The sequence below is a fragment of the Canis lupus genome, chromosome 15, assembly GCF_048164855.1.
Source record: "Canis lupus baileyi chromosome 15, mCanLup2.hap1, whole genome shotgun sequence".
Taxonomy (NCBI): Eukaryota; Metazoa; Chordata; class Mammalia; order Carnivora; family Canidae; genus Canis; species Canis lupus.
Window position 1 is genome coordinate 4265611 of NC_132852.1, and position 26038 is coordinate 4291648.

At 41.4% G+C, this 26038-nt stretch overlaps 2 protein-coding genes across 12 annotated transcripts in view; one reads left to right on the forward strand and one right to left on the reverse strand.

Annotated features, from left to right (window-relative positions):
• The window catches only part of MCPH1 (microcephalin 1), a 232935-nt gene that overhangs the window by 115767 nt on the left and 91130 nt on the right, over positions 1-26038 (forward strand). For 3 of the 11 annotated variants that reach the window (XR_012007364.1, XM_072775786.1, XM_072775789.1), the window contains one exon: positions 404-2189. The exons of the other annotated variants lie outside the window; for them this stretch is intronic. Coding sequence is in view for 2 of the 3 variants with exons in the window: in XM_072775789.1 (XP_072631890.1) it covers positions 404-530 (127 nt within the window). In the remaining variant the exon portion in view is untranslated. Of the gene's footprint in view, positions 1-403; positions 2190-26038 lie in introns of those variants that run through there. 11 annotated transcript variants of the gene reach the window in all.
• Positions 1-26038, reverse strand: part of ANGPT2 (angiopoietin 2) — a 53651-nt gene that overhangs the window by 7544 nt on the left and 20069 nt on the right. The window contains exons 2-5 of the mRNA XM_072775792.1: positions 15590-15745; positions 11875-11996; positions 7865-8097; positions 5851-5981 (exon numbers count right to left, since the gene is read on the reverse strand). Of these exons, the coding sequence (XP_072631893.1) occupies positions 5851-5981; positions 7865-8097; positions 11875-11996; positions 15590-15745 (642 nt within the window). The remainder of the gene's footprint in view (positions 1-5850; positions 5982-7864; positions 8098-11874; positions 11997-15589; positions 15746-26038) is intronic.

Genomic DNA, 26038 nt, shown 5'->3' on the forward strand with positions numbered 1-26038 from the left:
GACAAGCTTCTACTGGAAGAAAATTAGTACTAGAGTAATTAGAACTACTTGGGGAAATCACCAATAGAAACATGAGTGTAAACAGCTCAGTTTATTGACATGTGAAGCTCTGTGAAACTGTTGGCTTACCGAAAAACGCTGAGCCTGCCATTAAAAATAAGCCTCACACTTGCATGCCTCTGTTTTGATATATAGTTTACTTTACATTGACAGGGTCATTCGTTAGTGGGGAGACTGAAACAACAGTTAAAAGGAACGTTTTGATAACAAAAATTGTCAACAGTCATTGGTTAGTTTTGGATTTGTGGTGCAGGGCCTGCAGATCTTGAAAGTTAGTTTTCAGAAAGAAAATTATTTTCAGATGGCTTAAAGAATATTCATACCACTTTATATTCTTTCCAAGTCCTCTGAAAATCAACACTGCCATCTTCACGCCGCTGAATGACCGTCCACCCACCTCCAGAGGTTTCCATGTCGCAGTATGCCTGCCAATGGGAAGTGCACAATTACTGCGTGGGAAACACCAGTGACTCAGGTCTGCATCTGAACTCACAGAAACAAGACACATGTGGATACCTATAATATGACTTGTGCTGATAGGGTTCCCCAGGGTAAATCTTTGTGGTCCTCCAAGAAGCAGATGGTTTTAAATAAATTGAAAACCAGGAGTTTAAAATGATGATGAAAAATAAACAGTAATATAACACGATTTCAGCATCGATGAGAATATGACTTTCTTGTCATCGTCTCTTCTAGGCTAAAGACCCACCCCAATCGCTGACCCAAAAATCGCTGTTTCTTAGAGATTTATTGCAATTGGGACATCTTGGTGGATTGGTTCCAAACCTCATCTCCAACCTGCAAAAATCTACCAGCTGGTGTTCACAACTCTAGAGACCTTTATGATAGTTGTCAGTCCCTATCAACTCCATAGAGAGTTGGGTAGAAAGAGTACTTTTGCACTGTAGGGTTTCCAAGACTCCTGTTATGTTATGCTGTGGGGTTACGAGGTTCTTCCACGTGGGATAAAAGTCAGATTTCTCGGTTCGACCTTCAGTGTGAGAGATCTGAGGCTCCTGTGTACCCAGGGTGGTGTATGTGACCTGAGTGTCTCCTGGTAGCTCTACCCCTCAGATCATGACTTCAAGCTTCTTTGCACTTTGCTCACTGCCCATGGTATTTCTCTTCCTAGCTCTTTTTAGTTTTTGCTTTCAAACTGGCTTGGTGGGTTTAAACTTTGTTCAGAACACAGAATTCTGTCTTGGGCCAGGAGCATGCATGCTCACTTTCCACTCAGCTGGAGTTTTATTATGAAATTAGAAACTCCTGCAAATAAGATTACATAAATAGTTTTAAATAATGAGATTAGAGTAGAACAAAAAATTCTTCCAGAAAGTTCAGATAAATTTTCCTATGGCATACAAGGTATTAAATACGAAAGTTATCATTCAAAACCAATTAGAAATAGTCTTCCTCGGCTGTCTTCCTCAGTCTTTTTTTGGGAAATAATGGAGAAAATTTTGGCAGAGTAAGTTTAAATGTGAACTCTTCTGCATTTGCGAGTTAAAATCTTCAACAATGGGGGATAAAAGAGAAGCAAGAGCATACCTAGACCTAGTGTTTCATTTTCAATGCCTTGCCTGATGTCTCATTGCTAACGGGACAGAGAGCTGCCCTTGGAACCCAGAACCCTCTTCTCCAGCAGATTTCTCTCCACTGCTCTTCCCATCTCTCTCCACAAAGGTCCCTTGGCCCATATTGCTTTCCCTGATGATCCTCACATTTGGGAGCACATGTTCCATTAAAGAAGATTGCGTTTCTTAAGGATAAAATGATTTCCCCATTTTAAATTAACCAGACAAATAATATTGACCTGCCTAAGGTGACCCCTTATTATCTCCCTGCGTTGATATTATTATTATTATTAATTATCTTGCTATCATTGCTGCGCACCACTCTGTTCCAAGTACTGCACTGGGTACCCTGCATATATTATCAGTAATCCTGAAGCACTTCTGCTGTGATAGTGTAATTTTGCATTTCTGAAAGGAGAAAAGATTTAGTGAAAAGATTCAGTAAAGTTAATTTGACCAGAGTCATTCAGCTGTTAGGTGGAATACAGGACTCGAGTAAGGTCTCATTCTGTACCTTTTAAAAAAAAAATAAAAAAAAAAATAAAAAAAAAAAAACCATAGTAGACTGCCAGAAACAAAGAAACTTGACCCTTTTGTTAATAGGCCAGAACTGCCCTCAACGCGGCTCCAACTTGAAATCAGTTCATGAATAATACTGCCTCTTATTTGCCTGTGGTCCACCCAATGATCAGTACTGCTCACTTCTCTCAGTATGTCTCCTAAAAGAAAATTAGTTTAGTAAACTAGCTGAGTAAGCTATACTGGCTTGAGGAGTTATGTGTGTACAGACAAGTTACTTCCTCTGTATCCTAAATGGCATGCTGGTGGGTGGAAAGACCGGATATGGTTTTTAGCGAGCCTATCCTTGTTCCCAGAATATTTGATTTTTTGCTGTCAACATCACCATCATCGAGTATCATGAACACTTAAATCAGAGAAGTGGTTTGTCTTGGTGTGAAAATCTGAGTCCAGACTGGACATTTCCACCGCCCATGTGAAAATGGGTTGAGCTGCACTATTCCCTAACTCCACCAGGGACAAGGAGGAGATGATTAGGACGTTTCCTTAATGTCTCTTTGTTCCTCTTAAAAAGAAAAAAGAACAAAGAGTTCATAGAAACTAAAGTATCATGGTTAACTGAGTCGTGAAACTTTCAGAGGAAGATAGTGTTCAAAGAGAGTTGTCCACGTAGCCAGAGGGCACTGAGTGAAAATGATGAAATGGATTATCTCAGGATCAGGAAAGCAGACTTCCTCAGAGAATGCCCAAGACCTCACCGCTCCAGCTACGACCAACCCCAGGGCAGCTAATGCTTTTGTTAGCACACTATTGCATGGTTCAGGGACCTGATAGCTTGCTCTCTAAAACTTGAAGTCTTTTAGTGGATGATGCTTGATTTAAGTGTCATGCTTCGGCTCTGAGGCCATGGTGAATGGCTGATGAAACAGTAATGACACAGATAAACACCAGGAGACAGATACCCTGTGAAATTTAGGGAAATGAAATTATTACGTCTCTGACCAGCAGAAACAAACTCAAATGCCCTTGATGCAGTTTTTGTTTTTATCTTTTGCAGAAACATAATGATTTTTTCAAAAATAAAGTTGAAATACGTAAGCCCCTTTGGAAAAGGTCAGCCCAAAGATGTCTTGAACACACTTTTCCTGAGTTAGATGAAACAGGGCAAAGATGGCTGCAGAGATGTCATGCAGAGAAGCCATCTCATAGTCCTTGGGGGCAGTCAAAATGGTAAACAGTTCACAGTTATCAATAGCTGGTTAAGTAGTAAGACCTGTCCTAAGAACTGATGGCCATGGTCACCTCAAAATCGCTCTGTCAGACTGTGGTGACTTCATCGTGTTACAGATTAGGAAACTGAGGCCTCACACAGGGTAAATGATGGGCCTCAGAGGCACAAATTGGCAGAGCCAGAATTTAAACACCCGTCTCTCAGGCTTTCTCTCCCTTGATCAGATGGTGAATTCCAGGGTCTCAAGTCTGGAAGGAAATCTAGAAATCACTTAATCTGGACCATTTATTTTAGAGATGAGAAACTTGAGGTTTGGTAGGATTGTTGTTCCCCGCTGTGCACATGAGTTATTTTTACTGCAAATGTTTAAAAGAAACATAAATCCTAAGGTTGCCAACCATGACCGGAGATTCACGTTGACCCACAATGCTCTACATTTTCCTCTTGCTGTAGAACATTTCAGAGGCCATTGGCTTTGACATGGGGCTCTGGGGTGGGAGCATTGCACTGAGTCACGGAAACATTTATAGAGCAGTTGGTTGGTGCTGTGTGATCGGCGATTGCCCTCTGGATTTGCAAAAACATTCACACTGCGCTGATATCCTCTCTCCTCCTCCTGTCGCCACTCCTGTCCCCATTTCTTTGGGCCAAGAAGAGACCAACATCTGGTGACAGATAGTAGTATCCGAAGGATTGTTATGAAAACCAGATTGCAAAGGGGATTGAGAGTCTTCATACAGGATCTGTTCATTATTTTCTCATCTGTAGCAGACTATTTATGTTTTTTTTTTTTTTTCCTCCCCACTAATGCATTGCTTCTAGGGCACTCAGGGACATTAACTGATTTCCAAGGTTGATTTAAAGCAGCATGAATGAATTAGAAGGGTTTTCTTTGGAAAGTATTGTCTTGAATAGCACAATATTTATCTTTTAAATTCATAATCAAAGTATATGTTACTGTTTCAAATTCTATGTCCCTAAACCCTTAATGCTTAGATTTTGAAAGTGCTTTTTCTTATTAGCATTTTAAATACTGAGGATCTTACCGAGTTCAAAGAGATAATAGTTCCAGGAACCTCTAAAATTTCCATTTTTATATAGTATCGATGGCTTTTTCTGTAATTGTTTACATTGGTTTAACTTGTAACAGTTACAGTTAGATGCAGACATATTTGTAAACAGTTAATATAAATACAGTCCTCTGATAATTATATAACACTTCACACTGAATCTCCTGTATTATTTTACCTTCTCAAACCTCTGTGAGAAGCCACATTGAAATATTCCCTGGGGGGTGTGATTCCCCCCCCCCCCCCACCCCTCATCTAATGCTAAGGGTCTCCCAGAGCAACTTCAGGAGCCGTGCTCACTGAGTAATCCAAAATACTAAGGCAAGTTCTGGCTGTTGATTCACTTTCCCCAAAGTAATTGAGCTTATGCCTTGAAATAAACTCCAAATACTTGAGGAGAAAATGAGCCTCTCTCTTTGACGGTATGTTTTAAGGTATGTTTTAAGTCTTCCAGCCTATGTTAGGTGGGGTAAGAGTAGCAAACCCCAGCGATCCTCATGGGGTGACCTGCAGACTCCTGGGGGGTCCCTGAGGCCCTCGCTGCCAGCCACAGGGCTGACACTGTTTCCTTAGTGTCACTGTAATGACACTAAGACGTTTTTGGCCTTCGACACTGTGACAGCATCCACACCGTTGGTACAGAACCTCCGGTGGGGGGACCTGCCAGCACCTCAATGAATCAAGGGAATGGAGCATGTTATATTTGAGTCACTATATGCTTCAGCCACACCCTCGCAACTGGGAAAAAAAATAAGTCAATTTCGCTTTGGGACATCCTTGACAAAGCAGGAAAAATCATTAATTGTATTGAGTCTCTACTGCTGAGTACGTGCCCTCTTACAAGCTATCTAATGAAATGTGAACTGTCTATAAATCACTTTTGCAAAACAGGGTACCATGGTTGTGTCAGAGAAAAACTTTTTTGTGGCTGTTTTAGTTGTGAGCTAAATGAGACTTTTTTTTTTTTTTTTTTTTTTTTTGGTGGAATTACCAATGCTACTTGAAATAACAATTGAAAAACAAACTAGTTGTTTATTTGAACTCTAGTATTCGGAGAATGTTTTCTTTAAAAGTAATGAAATGAGTGACACTTGAGGGAAAACGATGGACAGTATGATTAAGTTAAATGCAAGGAGAAGAGGAATTAGATGTCTTCTGATGATAAGATAGAAATCTCTACATCATTGACATGCCCAGTCAGTATCTGTGTGCAGTGGCTAGACTTGGAGTCCTTGGCAAGTACTCCGTGTGGGGTAGACGCTTGGTACATGTTTGTTGCTTTGCTTTGCATGAAGTTGGGAAAGGTCTGGGTGTGTAAACTACAATGTGGTTCCTCTGCTTCTAAAATAGTGTGTTTACAGCCAGAAAGTTGAAACCAGGACACTAACCACCATACCTTTATCTCCTCTGTGGAATTAGGGAATGTTAGCGTATAGATGCCATTGGTTGTCAGTCCTGACTTGAATACTTCTGCACAGTCTCTGTAAATGATCTGCTCTTCCTTAGCAACAAAGGTGTCCTTAGGTGCTTTAAAAAAAAATAGGAAAGCATTTAAAGAGAGTTCATGGAAAGATACAAGTTTATTATTTTGAAATGCACTTAAGTTTTATTACATTTGAATTCTTATAATAAGTAAAAAGGACACATCAGTTTTTATCCTTTCCAAAAACATTACTCCTTTAGTCTGTTCTGCATTAGTTCTCAAAGATTATCACCAGTAATCCATACTTCTTTTTTTTACCATCAACATGTAATGCAAGTACTTTGCAATTAGCCATAGTAAACAATTACTTAAAAAAAAAATCTTCCACCTTGACTAGAATCACATACAGTTATTGCAAAAGAACAACAACAAATAAAGAACGTACAGTGTCCCCTCTACAGTGGCTGCGGGGCATATCCCGTCAGCCATGATCCTATCCAGGCTGTGGATGTGTTTTCTCCTTTTTTTAAAAAGTCAGTATCTGAGGTCAAGTCTTGATACATTTCTTTAGACTATTGGGTAAGGACCTTAAGTATTCTTTGTATTTTAAGCAACCGTCCCATTATAGTTTGTGTTCAAGAGGAGCCATTAATTTATCTTTGTCTTTGAAATTCTAAATCTAAAAATCCTTCAAATTTTTACTCTGCTGTCAACATTTAGATTTCCCAATCCTTTTTACCATAAAAAAGTGTGTGTGTGTGTATGTGTGTGTGTGTGTGTGTGTGTGTGTGTGTTCTTGCAGGTATTTGTATTCATTCTGGAGACGCACCAGAGCATAGGCATATAGCACAAATGTGTGGGTAGGTATAACAAGTGGACAGAGGTTCTATCTTCACATCACCTTGAGACATATGGGAAAAGGAAACCCTTTTCTGTTACCCTCTCTCCTGTGCCGTTTTTTTTCTGCCGAGATTTGAGCTGCATGATTTTCTCTACTTTGGCTCACCAGAGCTAACACCTCACATTATCTCGTTCCCACTAGATGTCAGATGATTGCCTTTTCCTTCTCTATGGATGTGAAAAAGTACTTTTTTCTAAATGATAAGAGAGTGAATCTCCAGTTGGAAGGCAGGTATTGGCAACTGGCCCTCTGGTGTCAATCCTGCCACTTATCATCAAGAATGGGTGATTTTTATTCATTTCCTTGTCTAAGTGTTTCTGTTAAAATTGGGATAACTGCATGACTCGAGGGTGATGTGAAAATGTACTATTTTTTTGTGAAAATGAAGAATATCTTCACGTGATTCATATGTAAATGTATCTATGTCAAAAGAATCGAGTTTTAAAGGACATTAGGAAATAAATCATAGTAAGAACTAGAATCAATTCGTTTTAGAAAAAGAAAACATAAAATGGAAATCCCACATAGATTATATACCACATTTCTAAGTAATGACTGAAGATGCCTCTCTTCCTCCCTCTCAAATCCAAGAGAAATTGAAAGGTAAAACAGTAATAAAGTAGGCACAATATATCTAAGGATGAGCTGAGAGAAGGGAACCGACATCCACGTTGTCATGAATGGCAAGATTTAATTATTTTTAATGGCTGAATAATATTCCATTGTATATATGTATATGTATACTTTTATATATATTTCACATCTTCTTTATTTATTCATCTATCTATAGACACTTGGCAGCTTCCTTAATCTGGCTTTTGTGAATAATGCTGCAGTAAACATAGAGGTGCATATATCTTTTTGGATTAGTGCTTTTGCATTCTTTGGGTAAATAATCAGGAGTAGAATCACTTCCTCCTTTTTAATTGGTTCTGTGTTGAGACCCTATAAAGCTTTTGTATGAAACATGTAAGAGAAATAGTCCTTTTCTGAACGATAACATTTTTTTTTTAGAAATTTGAGAATTTCACTTACTAATTAGTGGCAATGAAAATGGAAGAAAAATGATATGTAAACTTGACTTACATTTTGATGGTGATATCATAGTCAATAAACTATGAACTGTCTCCATCAGATCATGTTGCTGCTTCTGGAGAACCGAATTATTCACTGTGGCGGTCACTAACTGTTTTTCTAGTTCTTCAATGATGGAGTTTTGCTTGGATACTAACACCTGGAGCTGATCTTTCTCTTCTTTTATTGACCGTAGTTGAACTATATGCTTGTCTTCCATGTCTAGTACTTTCTTTTCCAGGAAACTTGTAAAGGGAAATAATTATTAGTTTAGTGAAGGGTTTTCTGATTGCTTTGTAGACATTGAGTCAGTTTCATAATTCTTATGTAATTTTTAATATTTATTGAATTTCTGTTTCTCCAAGACACTCTGTGAAAATGTTAAAGGAGTGGCCACAGCCTTCAAGAAGCTCTCAAACTTGCCAAGAACAGTAGATAAATAGGTATGACATAGATATGAGTATAGAATTTGCTGGTAAAAATTAAGGCTTGTAATTAGGAGTTATCACATGGAGTGCCCTTGAAGACTGTGGTTTTGCTGTAGGAGACTGTGGGCAAAGAGAAGGCAGCCTCAGTGTTGGGAACACACTTGGGCAGGTGGAAAGATGAGTGGAAAACCCAGGCTGAGAGCCTCATATCTATGCATGAATCCCTATGTAACCTGTGTCATAGATGCATAAAGTTTTTCTATTTTCTACCTAAAATCATTTCTAGTACAAGCGCGTACAGGCAATACACTTTGGAAGCACCCTGTGATGCTTGACCGAGACAACGTAAAAAAGGGACATTTTTAAATTATTAATCTATACTGTCTTCAAAGTGACATTGCTGAAATTTGTTATCCAGCTGTCTTTCATGGTCTCTAATATTCTGTGAGGAGGCATAAAAGAAAGATGGGTTGATCCCATGGTCCAGTGTGTGAACACTCCAGAAGGGATATTTATTTAAAAAAAAAAAAAAAAGTTTCTCTCAAACCTATACCAGTATAGCTCCAGAGGGTAGTTGGATCTTGATCTAAAATAGTTAACATTAAGATTAAATACAAACATGTATTGGAGAGTTTAGCTCAGGATCAGGTCACCCCAAAGCATGCTGGCTCTGAGAGCAGCACCATGTGATGAGTATAGAAGCACATAGCATTGCATTTAAAGCTATAAGGAGTCTCAGATCATACATATTCTAGGGCATCATTTTGCAAAATGCAGATTGGGACCCATTACTGGCTTGGGAAATCCATTTAATGAGTGACAACATTTTTTTAAATGAGAGAAAATTAATTAAATAGGGTAAAATAAATGAAATATGGGTGTAAGTTCATAGCAAGGACTTGGCACATTGTAACAAATACCATGATCAAGAGTGATGAGTGGTGGAAGAAAGGAGATGGAGCGGCATGGGGTATGCACACATTGTTTGACAGCTCACTCGTTAGCATGGCACTTGATTTTCTGATACAGGATAATCAATTTGATCAGCACCATAAAAGTTGAACTTAGGTGCAGGTTATCTTTTTATTAACATAGGTCATGGTCAGTTGAGAAGTGTGAGGAAGTATCCTGTATGGGCAGAAATAACTAAGGTTCTTCAGAAGGGAAGAGTATCAATGTAGTACTTTTCCATAATAATAATCTCTGTAACAATAATCACAATTTAATTGAACTGGTACAAGTAGCCCTTAAATGAATCATTTATTTTTAAAAGGAAAAAAAAAAAAGAATGATAAGATGAAAAGCGCATAGTAATTTTCACCTTCTGCTGGTGAACCTAAAAATGTTAAAGTGTCAATTTTTAGAAAAACATGGACCCTAATAAGTACTCTGATTTCATTGGAAACTATTCTGTAATGAAAACAGTTGCACTTTGGGGGAAATATTGAAGGTAATTTAAAGGTATAGTTTGTCACATGTGCAAAACATTCACATATATGTTTACTGATGTCCTTGCAAATGAAACCCTAGGCTAGTCACAATGTAAGGCACCTGAAAACACAGTAGGCCAAAGTCACTGAGGGATGAAAAAATCATCTGTACAGTTTTCACATTTTTATTTATTTACACACATTGATGGAAATCTTGTTATCGTCACTTCATTTCATATTTGTGAAAAGGAGATTGTGGCTTCTGCAGCTGCTAAAAAGACTATTCTTCCTGCAGGTATAGATTTGTTATGTGTGGTTTTTAGGACAAGGCCGTTGATAAAAAGCTATCCCTTTCAGGGTCTGTACTTTGGCAGGTCATTCAGAAACAGTCCATTTACAACTCTAGTGTCTGAGTGAGATATTTGCCATTCAAGTTGACCCACACTGCTGTTGTAAGTTACGTAAAACTGTAGTTTGTTAGGTGTGTTTGACAAGGTGGTTTTATGAAAGAAATGTGTTGTTTAAATTGAGTATCCTATAAAACTAGATACACAGTATTGGAAAATTGTGTGAAATTGTGAAAATTCCCCAGATTAAATTGGGGAAAAATGTGAAAGATTTAAGTGAAAAAAAAATGTGAAAGACCACATATGCAAGAGTAGCCAGAAAATACAGCAAGCTTCAGGATGGGTGGAATTACTGTTTTATACATTGTCCCCCTTTAACATACAAAGAAATTTCGCCCTATCATGGATGATCAAAAGATGTAGGGAAAGTTGTTGGTTGTATTTCAAAGCAATTCCAGCTGACTGAGTATAACAAAGTTAACTTGTAATAAGTGAGAACATTAAGCAGTGTATCTAAACCTGAGAATAAGATTTATACTTCTCTAGGCAAGAGGCAATATGATTTGGCAATTATTTACAAAGATGATACTCTGGTTACAAAACTGACTTACTTAACGAATAATATCAGTGTTAATATCAATAATATCAGCATATGAAATTGGAAATGTAAGGAAGGAACAGTTTTCAGTTCCAGGCTGCATTCAACAAACTGGACATGGCCCAGACAGTATTGTTCTGGCAAGCAACTAAAGTAGTCATTCAGCCCCCGTATCTTCCCATTACTGCAACATCATTAAATAATAGAACATTATTAAATAAAACCATCTCAATAAAATGAAATTGGAGAGATTGTTGCATTTCCATTTTGGTCTCAAACTTTTATTTACTACTCTGAAGAAGAAAAAAAAATTGAAACCTAAAGAAAAATACTTGAATTAAAAAATCTATTTGCTTTTCAAAACCCTCAGTCATGAGTTAAACTTGTTACCCAAAGAACAGAAAGAATTATTTCAGCTGAGTTCCCAATTAACAGGAAACAATGATTGTAAGATAGTAACTTTAAGACAAGAAGTTTGTTGGTTTTTTTTTGGTTGAGAATAAAGAATTATGTAATTGAAATTATGTAGCTGTGAAATACAGTACCATTCTCCGTGTCACACATACAGCAGTCTTGGTTAGAAACAGGTGAATAAGCACACTTAGCCTCATAACATCCTCAACTGCAATAAGCCTTTGAAAATCCCCACCGATCACCTCAACCTGTTTTTGTATTGGTTTTCTTGGGATTTTTGTAGATCTTATTTAAATATGAACAATATATTTATTATTAACTTCTATTTTTACTTGACCATATTCTTAAGAGTAACCATTGTATCATGACATGCGCATTGTTTACAGTTTAAAGGTAGTTTTCTGGCTGTGGGTCATTCTGCATTGGAAACAACGAAGTTCCCAGAGGTGAAGGAGCTATTAAAATGCCTAGGCCAGTGTTACTTTTACTCCATGATACTGGCGTTATTTTGTCATAGGTTAATTTGTGCAGTACTGAGGTAGAGTTTGGGGAAATCACTGGAAGAGAGACTCTTTAAGGGGCCAGAAGATGAAAAAATGGAAGACTGGGTTAGAAGGCATAGCCACTTCCATATTTCTTCCCATACCCACTCTCGACCTTTCTGAGGTGTCTGATCCTGACGCTACATATTAAGAAATCTGACATTCTGGAAGCCGTGCTTACAATTAATAGTCACATGAAATAGGCTTTCAGATCCAGAAAGTGTGAAATTCTGAGTTACAGATTTTTTGTGTGTTTTTATTACCTGTTCTTATCTTGCAATTTGTTTATTTCACTGGTCTGATCCAAAATCTGTTTTTCCAATTTGTTGGTGGAAAGGGAATGTTCCAGAAGCTGAAGTTCAAGTCTTGTTGTCTGATTTAATACCTAAATGTAACAAAATAAAATTCCCATTTGTCATTTTTAAAGTTACATATAACTTCCTTTTAATTAAGTCAGCTAAATTATAGGAAAACATAACTAAAGCATTTTTTTATGTACCCAAGTATCTTATTTTGGCATATTCTTCATTTTCGGAAAGCGCTTGTAGTCCTGGATTGCATCAGAATGTGGGTTTTTTTTTTTTTTTTTCACCGTGTCTTTTTTTGGAAAATCTTTAGTAGTTCTGGACAGTGGTATTTGTGTCAAATAATATAATGCTGTTCTTCTTGTTTTGCCATGTTTCAGCCTTTCTTTTCACACGGTGAGACAAGTGGGCATAGTGGGCGTATAAATGGTCATATTTAATACATCAGAAGTTGTTGGTAAATGGAAAAGGTTCTTGGTTCCCCTCGAAACTAAATGTTGTTCTCTTATTTATCAGTAGACGACATGATTAGAAGTCACATGCTTTCATTCTATAAAACTATAGCTCATTTTTAACCTGAAATTTCCTAGTTTGTATTCACATGTTTAGCTTTTTGTTTTCTGTTTCTCTTTTTTTGATTTAAAAAATATTAACCAAATAAGAAACAATAATACATCACTATGAAGTAGGAGCTCAGTTTTGCTTCATGGGCCTCTCTGGCCTACGCCATATGCAATATCTCTGTTCCCATTGTGTTCTAACAACTTTGAGGATGAATTCCTTGGCGTTTGGCTGCCTTCTAGCAGGAAGAGTCTGTTACTCACATCCTCTGGGTCATGGTTATTCAGGATGTGACATCACGTGTAAGCTTAAGGCAGAATTGTTGCCCAAGAATAAGGGTCCTTGAAAGAACCATTGTTTGCTCAGGGTCGGTGTCATTCATAAAAGGCTTGGCTGGGTCCCACTGAGCAGCTTTCAGGATAGCCCTGTCCTTAGTCAACGCAGGAGGAGTTCACACATTCTTATGAATGAGTGAAGGCGTTGGCCAGCAGAAAGGTTGGGTTTTAGTATTAACACCTGGATTATAGATTTGGCCTACATCTCCTTTGGGCCCAAATACTCTATATTGGTTATTGCTAAAGGGAACTGGCCGCTTGGGTCTTTTATTCAATTCCTAAGGGCCATAAAATGAGCACAGTGGGCCAGAGGTGGGGAGGATGGCATGTAGGTCCCGACTGACCCAGCATCAATGGTGAAGTTTTCATCACGTTCCCAGAGCCCCCCAGCTGCAGGTGACTGCCTAAATGATCCAGGTCAGGTGGTTGCCTGTTGCCTCTAAGCTCTCAGACCTCCACCTATCTCTCATTGTCCGGTTGAATAGCCTCTCACTCTCACAGGATATAGGAATCTTCTAATCAGAAAATGTTGTGTTTGGATTTAAACCCATTTCACACAGTAATTGCTCAGCAGTGCCGTATTAGGTTTGGTGCGTAATTCAGTCCCTTGACATCCTTAGGTTCAGCCATTTTAATGTTTAGTTGGACGTTATAGGCTGTTTTCTTCTCAGTCATCTGATTTTCCTCTTATCATGGATCATCTGAACCTAGTTTCACAATAGATTTTTTTTAAAAAAATCACGTGACCCAAAGCTCAATAAAAAAAGCCTGCCTCACACAGCATTGCCCTATGTCTTACACTTTATTTCCACTGCCTAAAGATATAAGAAATGTTACACTCCCCAGACATTTTTTGGATGAGCTCGATTTCCCCACCAGTTTTGCTGTCAACAGGCAAGGGATGTGAGTTGAGCATTATGATTTATTTTAATGATTAACTGTGAATATATTGATACATTTACTTTAAAATTTTTATCTTTCTGTTTTTAGCTTTTATCACCTTTTGGGATTACAGTTTTCATACCTTGTGATCCATCATGTAATACAGCTATATTTTTCCTACATTGTTCTAATATTGTGGAAAGATCTCGTAAGAAGTAACTTCTTATTCTGTCCTCAGATAAGAATCTTTTATTCTCCTACCACTTTCCTCATGTTTTCCCCTACTTTATCCAGCAGTTCTTAGGGAGACAGTATAAGAACACTTGTACCATCCTAGATGTGATCTTATTACAGCTGGGAGGCTTGTTGTTTCCCTTACATCATATCCCCTTCTGTTCATGTCTGACATTTCTTTTAGCTGAAGTAGCATATAGGAATAATACGTTGCAGAAGTTATTTACTATTAAATCTTTCTTTCTCTCTTTTTAAGCATTACTTACAACTCAGGGAGGTACTGACTTCATAAACCTATAAAGAAGCCAGAGTTAGGAATCAGAATGTAGATTCAACAATGAAGAGATTTGAACTTGGAGCATCTTAATAAATTCCACCCATAGTCCTTTATCTCACCTGGAGTATTCTTTTTTTTTTCTTTTAAGTTTTTATTTATTTATGAGAGAGAGGCAGCATGGGAGGAGGGAGGGGTCCAGGGGAGGGAAGAGCAGACTTCCCACTGAGTAGGGGGCCCCACGTGGAACTCGATCCCAGGACCCTGGGATCATGACCTGAGCCAAAGGCAGATGCTTCACCAACTGAGCCCCCCAGGTGTCCCGCACTCCCATCCCCACCCACTCTGTCCCAGTGGACTATTCTTATTCAGTCACAGGTTGTGTGTCATTTGGCATGACTTGATGAATTTTGTTTTGATGTTTAATGTCTTGGTGTTATCATTTTGTTATCTTCATATTCCTCTCTCCTACTGCTATTAATCAGCAGCTCGTAAAATCTGCGAGCTAAAAGAGTGCAGCCAGTCTAAGACCCAGCCCTCACTTTACAGTTAAAACCCCCGAGGTCCACAGAAGCGGGTGCCTTGCTCAGATTCACTCACCCCGTTGATGGCGGGGCTCGAGCCATCAGGGAACTTGAGGCCTTCTGCAGATGGGTAAGCCCTCGGTGCCACGACCACTGCTGCTTGTAAACTCTTTGCCACTTTGTCTATAAACTTATGCCACAAATTGTTTTCACAGTTCTTTGAGATTTGGTTGTATCTTAAAAGTTAGATTGAAGAACAAAGTTTCTTACACTCTCCTTCGGTGCCTTTCATTTCTCAAATGCATGAAACAGTTAAGAACTTATCCAGAAGATACCCAGCGAGGCAGAGGGGCACTTATCATGTAGCTGTCAAGTATGCATCATATGAAATGACTCACAGGTCTTTAGTAGAAAAAATATAATTTAACCTCAGTATTAAAGATGAAAACAGCCACCTGGGTGGCTCAGTCAGTTGAATGTCTGACTCTTGATTTCCACTCAGGTCATGATCTCAGGGTCATGGAATGGAGCCCCATGTCTGGCTTTATGCTCAGTGGCGAGTCTGCTTGGGAATCTCTCTCTTTCTCTCTCTCTCTCTCTCTCTCCCCCTTTTCCCTCACCTCTGCCCTCCCCTGCCACCTCCCTCTCTAAAATAAATAAATAAATCTTAAAAAAAGATGAAAATATGTTTCCTGATTTTAAATTCTTATCTAACTACAAATTTTTATTTTCATATCATTTTTTTTCCTGCTACCTTCACAGTTTCTTCATTTTCCCACTATTGAATCAGGTAACCATGTGGCTCAATTTCTTGCTAGTAGCTAATCTAGCTGGACCATTACACGTTTTGTTTTAGTGCTTACTTGTGCTTCGACATCTGTTAACTTCCGTGTTTGCTCTGCTGTTTGATTTAGTAGGTTTGTTCCAATTTCTATCATCACGGCAGTCTGGTTCTGTACTGCATTCTGTTGCATCTCTACCATCTCTTTCTTCATGTTGTCCTGTATGTAATTCTCAAGCTGGAAGATAACATGTATCAGAAACACAGCGGACAAATGATCAAAAACCTCATCCCTCAATATTTTCCCTTTCCTTTAAAAAAATCTTTTGGAAGACCTGTGCCTTGCTCTAATCTTGCTGGTTGGTTGGTTAGTTGATTGGTTGGTTGGTTGTTTGGTTTTCTCACTAGCAGTACAATGCAATGTGATTTTATGTTGACTTAAAATCTGGCAGCTTAGTCACATCATGTGCAGGACAGAGTGATGTTTTTTGGTTTTTTTTTTTTTTTTTTTTTTTTTTTGTGATGGTTGTTTTTGGTCACCTCTAGAAGGCCACACCTTGGCCGGCAGGGGAAGCAGTGAGGCCCCAGCTCAGAGGTGGGCAGAGGGTGGTGCTGTCAGCAGGCACGTCAAGCTGCAGGTCTGTCCACGTTCGGCAGAACAGGAACATTTGATTCTAAGAAGCATCACTGTTTCTCTCACATTCTAGACTCGTAGTTTCTTGAAACAGAGACTTTTTTTTTTTTTTTTTTATTGGTGTTCAATTTACTAACATACAGAATAACACCCAGTGCCCGTCACCCATTCACTCCCACCCCCCGCCCGAAACAGAGACTTGGGAAGACTAAGATAGAGTATGAGGAATGGCTCACCGTTGGATTACCCCATCACTCACAGCATCACTCAGTCCCGCGTTCTGCAGGCACCTCTGCTTGTCTTTTACCTTGTTCATCACACATGGGACCCATTAAGTCTTTCCTAACATGTATGAGTTTTCACAAGTTCATCATGTCAGGTGCCAGGCAAAGTCATAGTCCTGCACTAGGACCTTCATCACTTCACATGCTGGGTGTGTGGGCAATGCCAACTCAACACAAGGGAGTGAAGAAGCTAATTCCACTGCTGTGGGCATAGATACCTATGTCTTTGGCAGTAAGATCACGTCATTAAATATAAATGTGGGATGTCCAGTGTGTGGGAAAGAGCATGGGGGCTTTGGGCTGTGGACACTTGCTCTCCTATTCTTCCTCCAGTCTGAGGATGTTGCTTAACTTTAGGGGTTCCCAGTGTCCTCCTGTACCAAACAGTGTTTCTGACTGGTCAGAGAAATGTTTGAAGGATCAGCTAAGCCCTGCTTTTACAGTCACCGTGTGCATATATAACGTTGGATACTTAAAAAGTAATTTCCTTTCATTTTTGTATTGCGTGATCCTCCGGTAGGAGCCACAATTCTACTCATTAACCCAAAGTACAAGTTCACGAGGACAGAAAGCCCTATTTTTATTTTTTTTCTTCATAGTTATAACTGAGAATTTTTTTTTAATTCAATCAAACAATTGAAAGATGAGTTTAAAACTGCTTGTAATGCCTTTCTTTAAAACTTGTAATTCTCTGCACAGAAACCATTCATAGAACCAGTCACCAAACATCGTTTCTCCTACAGTCTTAACCACAGAGTAATTCTGTACTTCTGCCTGTAAGAGTGAGAAAGCAGAATGGGGAGGGTAGTGTTTCTCCCTTAGAGTCCAAGGCTTCTTGGTTGGTGCAACTTATAAACTGTGCCTTGGGAGATATTATAATAAGTCTCAGGATTGGTATTAGAACTGTGGGTTTACTGCTTGCATTTCTTGCTTGCCATTGACTCTGCCCCTCCACCGTGCATGTCCCATCTCCCTCCTTGTTGTTATGGCCAGGGTTAATGGGCGCTCCCTGGTTCTCCCAGTCACCGGGCAGATAGTGCGAAACCTGACCATTCCTGCAGCTTCATCACTTGAAAAGTCTCGCAGGTGAAGCCTTTGCTTCTCCACATGAACCAAAATAGATTAGACTACTGTAAAAACATGAAATCACGTGCTATTCCTTGACAGTCCAAGAAATATCTCTAATACCAACTTCATAAAATCCGAAGAGTGAAACCCTTGTGAAGCCTGAGTTAACTAGCTGGTTGATAACTAGCCCAAGCATTTTCGTGGCTACGTTCTTTCTTAATTTATGCTTCCTCCCTTCCCCTGCCTTTTTAAAATTTTAATTTTATGATTTGAAGAGACAATTTATAAGAACTCGACAGAAGTTTATTTCTCCTTTCCGTCCCTCCCTCTCTCTCCGCTCTCTCTCTCGTTCACATACTCTCTCACACACGCAGACACTCTCCCTCTTTCTCATCACCATGGGAGTAATAGAATTTTTGAGGTTAAAGTTAAAGCTAAATAAGTCATCCAGAGGAGTTGTCTTAGTTACTCTTAACACCCAGCAAAGATAATATTTAGAAAGACTTATTCTGGAAAGTTTGGGCTTATTAAAGATATGTTCAAGCTGGAGTTTGGTTCAAGTCCATACTCTGAAGTAATAATTTATAAACTAGTGTAATAAAGGTCTTAATTCCCTTATTGATTTTAGTACTTAAGCACTAAAATAAAAATGATTTGGTCCGTTGTCACTCTAAATCATATAACCAGAGGAGGAAAGGGGGTCCTTTGGTCCCTCCCCCCATCCTAGAACTACAGGGTCAAAAGTGGTTACAACCATCAAGACACATTTGAGAAGCTTATTTATAATCTGACATTTTAAAGTCAATTTCCCATTTAAAATCAGACTCAAGTACTTTAAAAACCATAAAAGACCCAATTTTTATAAGTAGAAAATTTTAACATTATTACCAAAATTTTTTCTAAGCTTGAAAACAATAGAATACAGAACGCTTTTTAAGTCAGTATTTTTCAGGCTTTGGGGACGACAAAGTGCATGCACGTGGTGGGTGTGTGGGTGTCGTTAATGTTACATGGAAGCAAATTACAGATACACGTATGCGTGTGCTGCGGGGGTACCTAGAGCGCTTATGTCCACAGTATACATGCAGATAGTGTCTGTATAGGGTATATACAACTCAGTAAAGTAAAATCCTAGAGGATACCCAGTATCTCATTGAGGTCTGGGGGACGAATGAGGAACAGACAGTGATATCAAGAAGTAGACATTTTTGGGGGATGCCTGGGTGACTCAGCAGTTGGGCACCTGCCTTCGGTTCAGGTCTGATCCCAGGATGTGGGATTGAGTCCCACATTGGGTTCCCTGCAGGGAGCCTGCTTCTCCCTCTGCCTGTGTCTCTGCCTCTCTCTCTTGGTCTGTGTCTTTCATGAATAAATAAATAACTATTTTTTAAAAAGAAGTAGACAGTTTTGTGTTGATTCCCAAAAAGGTTTGTGCTCTTACACTTGAAGCAGTGAAAATAAGATTTTAGGAGAAATGGGTGCTGTGACAACTGAGTACTCTTTCACAACAGAGAAGCCGTACTTAGTCCTCTTCCTTCTTTCCTTATTTATTGCCCAGGAATGTATTTCTGTTTAGTATCACTTGTTTTTTACTGCCTGCAACTGAAGCCCAGAAATATAGAAATCTGCCCAGTGCCATTCTGTCCTAGCGTAAGGAAGACTTTGTTCAAGGGAAAATGTGAGACAACTGAGATCTCCTCTGCCCCTGTGGGCAGTGTCGTGCTCCACTCTCCTTGGGCAGCCCTTTCTGTCTTTGTCATCTGCACTTAGCTGCTTTTCTCAAAACAGTTCCAAGATACTTGACCCTCCCCAGGGAGGAGATGGGGTTCTTCCTCCTTTCACACGGGTGGCTTCACACACTCATGTCTTGCAGGAATGTTTGACGTTGCCCTCATGTCAGAAGATGATCATGTGGTGATTCCGATTCATGGGTCCAAGTGCCTCCCAAAAAAGGTCCCCCTTACAGTTTGAAGGATGGTGTGCATGTTCATTTTGCCCCCTTCTTAAATCATTGGTCTAAGCACTAAAAATGTAGGTCCTTGAGCTGTTTCTCTCTCCTTAGAGCTCAAGTAAATTATCTAAATTCCATGAACATTTCAAGGCTATCACTGTCATTGTAGTTGCATGAGGTTGTTGCTCAGTATTGGTTTGATTTATTAAAAAAGAGTGCACCCTAAGCATAGCCTTTCAAGTTGGCAATGCATTGGAGTTCAAGCAACCAGAGTAAACTATTTTAACATAGACAGATAGATAGATAGATAGATAGATAAGATAGATAGATGTAAAATATATCCCGGGGTTTTTGATTACTCCTCCAACATTTGGAATGATTAAATTTGACAGGAAAAATAAGTTTGTTTGCAAGGTAACTATGGCAGATTGATTACATGTTAAAATGCTTCCCTTGCCACATTTCATCTCACCAAGATTATCATCATCATTTTTTCGACCAAAAGGAAAGTAATCTTGAAATTGGCTGGGGAAAGGAAAACACAGATAATGTACGAAAACTATCCCCAACTTCGAGATTGTGATCTTGGTCCCGTACCAACTATATAGTCCTTGGTTGAGAGGTCTTTTCTTTTTAAATAAAGCTCCGTGTCCTGATAACCTTTTCTAACTAATTAGTTTTTGTCCTCTGAATGCTCTAATTTCCCTAGGAAACCAACAAATTGCAGGAGGTTCCACTGCAAACACTTTATCGCTAGCATTTCAACGTAGAAACAAATTACTCTCTTGCACACACACGCACCCTCAAAGAATGTTTCTTTGCTACGTCAGGACTCCCTCCTGACTCGGTCCCATCTTCCTACCCAGTGTTCAGCATCCTCTTCTGTGTCTGGATGGTCACAAAGCCCCTAACTGCACACAAGTCACCCCTCCCTGAGTGTCGTGGTTGCTCGGCGGCTCACATTACTCCCTCATGGTCGTGCCTGTAAGATGAAGTGCAGATTCCCTCACTTGGCGGCCCATACTCCTTCCCATCTGTCCTCTCCAGTCTCGGCCTGCTTTCCTCCGTGCACCTTGCCTCCTGGCTACGCCAGAGCCTTAGGCTACTTCAACCTCCAGCCCTTGCCTGCCATCTGCCTTGGCCTGAGTCTCCTTCCCCCTTCCACGGTTATACACTGCCCCATCGCATGCCCTCCTCAAAGGCCTCCATGGTGCTGCTGGGTTGCCTTTTAATACCAAAAAAACATTCTGTACTTGTTTCGTTGATTTTTAGATCTCCTCACACTACAGATTGATGTTCTTGTTTGCTTGGGATATGGAAGTTGTGTGTGCCCACACACTCTCATAACAACACGCAAAGCATGTGCTCTTAAAATTAGCTTGAAAACTTGGAGGCAAGATTATTAAATCCAGGGATTTTCTGTTTGGAAGGCTTTTGACCTAATGTTCTTGGTTCCCTGTCATGAAGAAACTGAAATATCTTTTGAGGTTTCGGACAGAAAAGTGGCAAAATGGGCTTTCTTCCTGCTCCTTATAAAGTGTGTGGGGGTGTGTGTGCATGTGTGTTTAAATCTAGGGATTCTACTTCCTAAGTGCTCAGCAGTATTTAGGGTGATATGTGGAGGTTAAAGAGGAAAAGGCTGAGGACTCATGACCCAAGCACATCTTTGTCCTCTGAAACACTAGGAGTAGTCGGCAGGCAAATATGCTGCTCATACACTGGAGATAGTGTTCAGATGCTCCGTCGGCTGGAAAGGTCTCCTGTTTCCTCTTCGTATTGACGCCATACTTGAATTTGTCCAGCCTAGAAAAGTCCATACCAAAGCCGTGTGCCTACCATTGACTGTCTGTCATTTCAGTCCTTTCTCTCCATGGCCGGAGTTAGGCGCTTAAGGTTTTCTAGGATGTTAATAAGCAAACCTGTCTCCATCAGCATCACTCCATGGAGCCCACCCCACAGAGGCTCTTTCAAGTACTTCCTATAACTAATTTGTTCTATCTTTTTAGCTTGTTTCTATTAATAGTTTATGAGTGACCCTTTGTTATTTGATACTGTGTCTAGATAACCCCTTTCTTATTGAGGAAGACACAACGAGATGGAAAAATATTCCATGCTCACAGATTGGAAGAATTAATATTGTGAAAATGTCTATGCTATCCAGGGCAACTTATAGGTTCAATGCAATCCCTATACAAATACAAGGGACTATCTTCAGACAGTTGGAACAAATCATCTTAAGATTTGTGTGGAATCAGAAAAGACCCCGAATAGCCAGGGGGAATATTAAAACAGAAAACCGTAGCTGGGGGCATCACAATGCCAGATTTCAGGTTGTACTACAAAGCTGTGGTCATCAAGATAGTGTGGTCCTGGCACAAAAACAGACACATAGATCAATGGAACAGAATAGAGAACCCAGAAGTGGACCCTCGACTTTATGATCAACTAATATTCGATAAAGGAGGAAAGACTATCCACTGAAGAAAGACAGTCTCTTCAATAAATGGTGCTGGGAAAATTGGACATCCACATGCAGAAGAATGAAACTAGACCACTCTCTTACACCATACACAAGATAAACTCAAAATGGATGAAAGATCTAAATGTGAGGCAAGATTCCTTCAAAATGCTAGAGGAGAACACAGGCAACACCCTTTTTGAACTTGGCCACAGCAACTTCTTGCAAGATACATCTATGAAGGCAAGGGAAAGAGAAGCAAAAATGAACTGTTGGGACTTAATCAGGATAAAAACCTTCTGCACAGCAAAAGAAACAGTCAACAAAACTCAAAGACAACCTACAGAGTGGGAGAAGATATTTGCAAATGACATATCAGAGAAAGGGCTAGTTTCCAAGATCTATAAAGAACTTATTAAACTCAACACCCAAGAAACAAACAATCGAATCCTGAAATGGGCAAAAGCCATGAACAGAAATCTCACAGAGGAAGACATAGACATGGCCAACAAGCACATGAGAAAATGCTCTGCATCACTGGCCATCAGGGAAATACAAATCAAAACCACCATGAGATCCCACCTCACAGCAGTGAGAATGGGGAAAATTAACAATACAGGAAACCACAAATGTTGGCGGGGATGTGGAGAAAGGGGAACCCTCCTGCACTGTTGGTGGGAATGTGAACTGGTGCAGCCACTCTGGAAAACTGTGTGGAGGTTCCTCAGAGAGTTAAAAATAGACCTGCCCTACGACCCAGCAATTGCACTGCTGGGGATTTACCCCAAAGATACAGATGCAGTGAAACGCCGGGACACCTGCACCCCGATGTTTCTAGCAGCAATGGCCACAATAGCCACACTGTGGAAGGAGCCTCGGTGTCCATCGACAGATGATGGATCAAGAAGCTGTGGTCTCTGTATACAGTGGGATATTCCTCAGCCATTAGAAACGACAAATATCCACCATTTTCTTTGACGTGGATGGAACTGGAGGGTATTATGCTGAGTGAAATAAGTCAATCAGAGAAGGACAAACATATGGTCTCATTCATATGGGGAATATAAAAATTAGTGAAAGGGATTATAGGGGAAAGGAGAGAAAATGAGTGGGAAATGTCAGGGAGGGAGACAGACCATGAGAGACCCCTAACTCTAGGAAATGAACAAGGGGTGGTGGAAAGGGAGGTGGGCAGGGAGTGGGGGTGACTGGGTGACAGGCACTGGGGGGCACTTGATGAGATGAGCACTGGGTTTTATGCTATATGTTGGCAAATCGAACCTCAATAAAAAATATACAAAAAATAAATTAAAAAATTTAAAACAGATTATCACGTTATCTCAAATAAAAATAGTTTTACTTAACTACAAAAAAGATAACCCCTTTCCTATTTTCTCTGGTCATAAAGAGACCAAAAGTGCATGTTGATGACTATAAGCGTGAAAACGTGTTGGGGAGTAGAGCTGCATGCATCAGTCAGTGCCACGCTGAAGTTAATAGCTTGTCCCCCTCCTCCTGTGACTGACAAAATTTTAAATAATTTGAATACAGAATATCTATGCTCCCTTAAGCCATATTTCTTTACTTAATCTGTGAGTGTAACTACATATCTCTCTTCATTATTTAATTGGGGGTTTTCATCCCATAAGCTCGCATCTCTTTGCCTCTTTGCATGTTTCCCTCAGGAGAGAGTATATTTTTCCCCTCAAAGCATCCCAGTCATTTCCTACTGATAAAATGGCTATTTTTTTCATCAGTATCAGCTATTTTACATATACGCCCTCTTAAGTACGCTGAGGCTGGTATAGTAACATAAATGAATTGGGGCATTTCATATGGGAAAAGGTGCCATGTTTTACATGTGTGTGGCTTTTAAAAGGGTTTTTACGGTACGTGTGTATTTACCCCAACGTTTGCTAGAGCTCTGGCTCACAACACCTTGTAGGTACTCCCGAGGCAGCAGAGCCAATAAATGCAGCAGATATTCTAAGATGATGTGTTTGCTTATATAAAGCAAGAATGGTAATAGCAGTTTGCATCTGCAAGATGGTTTTATATGAATTTCCTTGTATATGAACATATATGTCGTGTACAGGGTATATTTCTTTATATATTAAATCTGTGTTTCTTTATTCATCCATTAATACGGCAATTTCGCTTGACTGTCCTATGCCTCCACTTGGGTGTCCCCCCGACCGGGGCCTAGCCAGAGGCACGCAGGCAGCAGGACAGGCCGGGGCAGGGCGGCTGCGGGGCTCAGTGGGCCCCCACGGTGGCGACAGGGAGCCCGAGAGCCACCCCCCGCCCCCATCACCCGCAGCAAGACAGGGCGGCTCCAGTGCCCGGGGGAGGGGGCCACGGCCTCGGGCATGGCCTCAGGGCACGGCCTCAGGCACGGCGTGGCTGCTCGGGTGGGCGCCCAGCCTGGGCCACCAGGCCGGGGATGCTCCGGAGCCCCGTGCCCGCCAGCCCCGGCGCCAGGGCCAGTCTGCCACGGAGGACGTCGCTCCCCTAGTGGCCCGGCCCACGGCCTCCCCGGCGGAGGGCCTGCCGTGTGTGGCGGAGGGCAGTGCCCCAGGCCGGGGGGGGCCCCCCCGCTGTCGCCGCCGTCCCCGCGTCTCTCTCGGGCAGCAGGTGCAGCTCGGTCCCTCGGGCGCCGCCCCGCCGCTGCTCCTTCCTCCCGGCCCAGCCCGCGGCGCCCTGACCCACGGCGCTCAGACGCGCTTCTGGCCATCAGGTGAGGCCTTCGGGCAAACAGAACGGGGGTTTCTTCTTCGGTCCAACAGTGTGCACGTGCCTCCCGACGGCAGGTGTTCGGAGAGGGACAGCGGCAGCGGGGTGTCGGGTCTGTGCACGGCAGGCGGCACCGCGAGGCGTGTGTCCCCACGGACACGCGTGCCCTCACACTGGAGACGGAAGCCCACCGAGCTCCGTGCCCCCGTTTGTGCAGCATCATAGACGGGCAGGAGCTGCGGGGGCCGAGGCCCCAGAAGTCAGAGTGTTGACTTCCCTCCTTCCGAGGGAGGCCGCAGGACCCGGGGCCCCAGGCCTAGCTCGTCCCCGGGCGGCCCACGGCCCGCCCCGCGCGCTCACCACCGCACCGAGGTACTTGTGCTCACCTAAAAACAATGTGCCACCGGGCGTGAGCAGTGTTGCTTTTTCACTTCTGTGCTGAAGTATTCAGATCCCAAAGCTCGTTTCCGTCCTTTACCTGCGCTATCCCTGCCGTCCCTTTCTGTCTTCACGGGCTTTGCTGAAATCCTGCGGAGATTTCTAGGGACACGGCAGCGTGATCGTCCTTAACACAGGGTTTTTTTGTTGTTGTTGTTTCTTTTTCTCTATAACATGAAATAAATATCCCGTGTCACAATTACTATACTAGGTGGCCCGGAAAGGCAGGAAAGGGCTAAAGGAATTTAAATTATTTTTGTCTTGAAGATGCTTTCAAGGCGAGCTGGTTCTGTAGGAGGCAGGCAGGAAGCCTGTGTTGCTCCTCGCACAGGAGGGGAGGGACGGGGACTCGGGGATGCGGCGGGCTTGCTGGGGGGGGCCGGGGATTGGGCTTGAGTGGCCTGCGAGCTGGGCTCCGCACATCTCCGCAGGCCTCCCGCCAGCGCTCCCGCTTCTCCTGCTGTTGCTAGCAAACCCGGAGGTGCAGACAGTTGGGGGGATACCACGGGCAGCCGCTCAAGGACATGGGACTAATCCGCAGGAGCATTTAGCCATAAGGCATTCCGCCTTCCGTGTGTGACGGGCGCCCACCCGCCGACCCGCCGTCAGCAAAATGTACTTTTGTGATATTTTCTCCGTGTGGCCGATAGCCGTCTTCTGACCTATTCACATTTTCTTGCCGGGACATCATCCTGTCCACATTACCGTGAATTAGGATTAAGGGAGGCGACATAGTCTCCTATGCTGTCCTCACTGATTTGACGTTTCTGCGAGCTGGCGTACGGATGCTCCCTTACGTGCGGTGGAGGGGAGCCGCGCGGGCGGCCTTCAGCTTCACCCGCTGACCTTGAACAAAGCCGCCCAAACCACAAACGAGAGTTGCTGCACTGATAGGAATAGCCCCGGGAAATATTTAGGCAAGTGCGGCGTTCTCATTTCCATAAAGCTGTAGCCGCAGCTTTTTT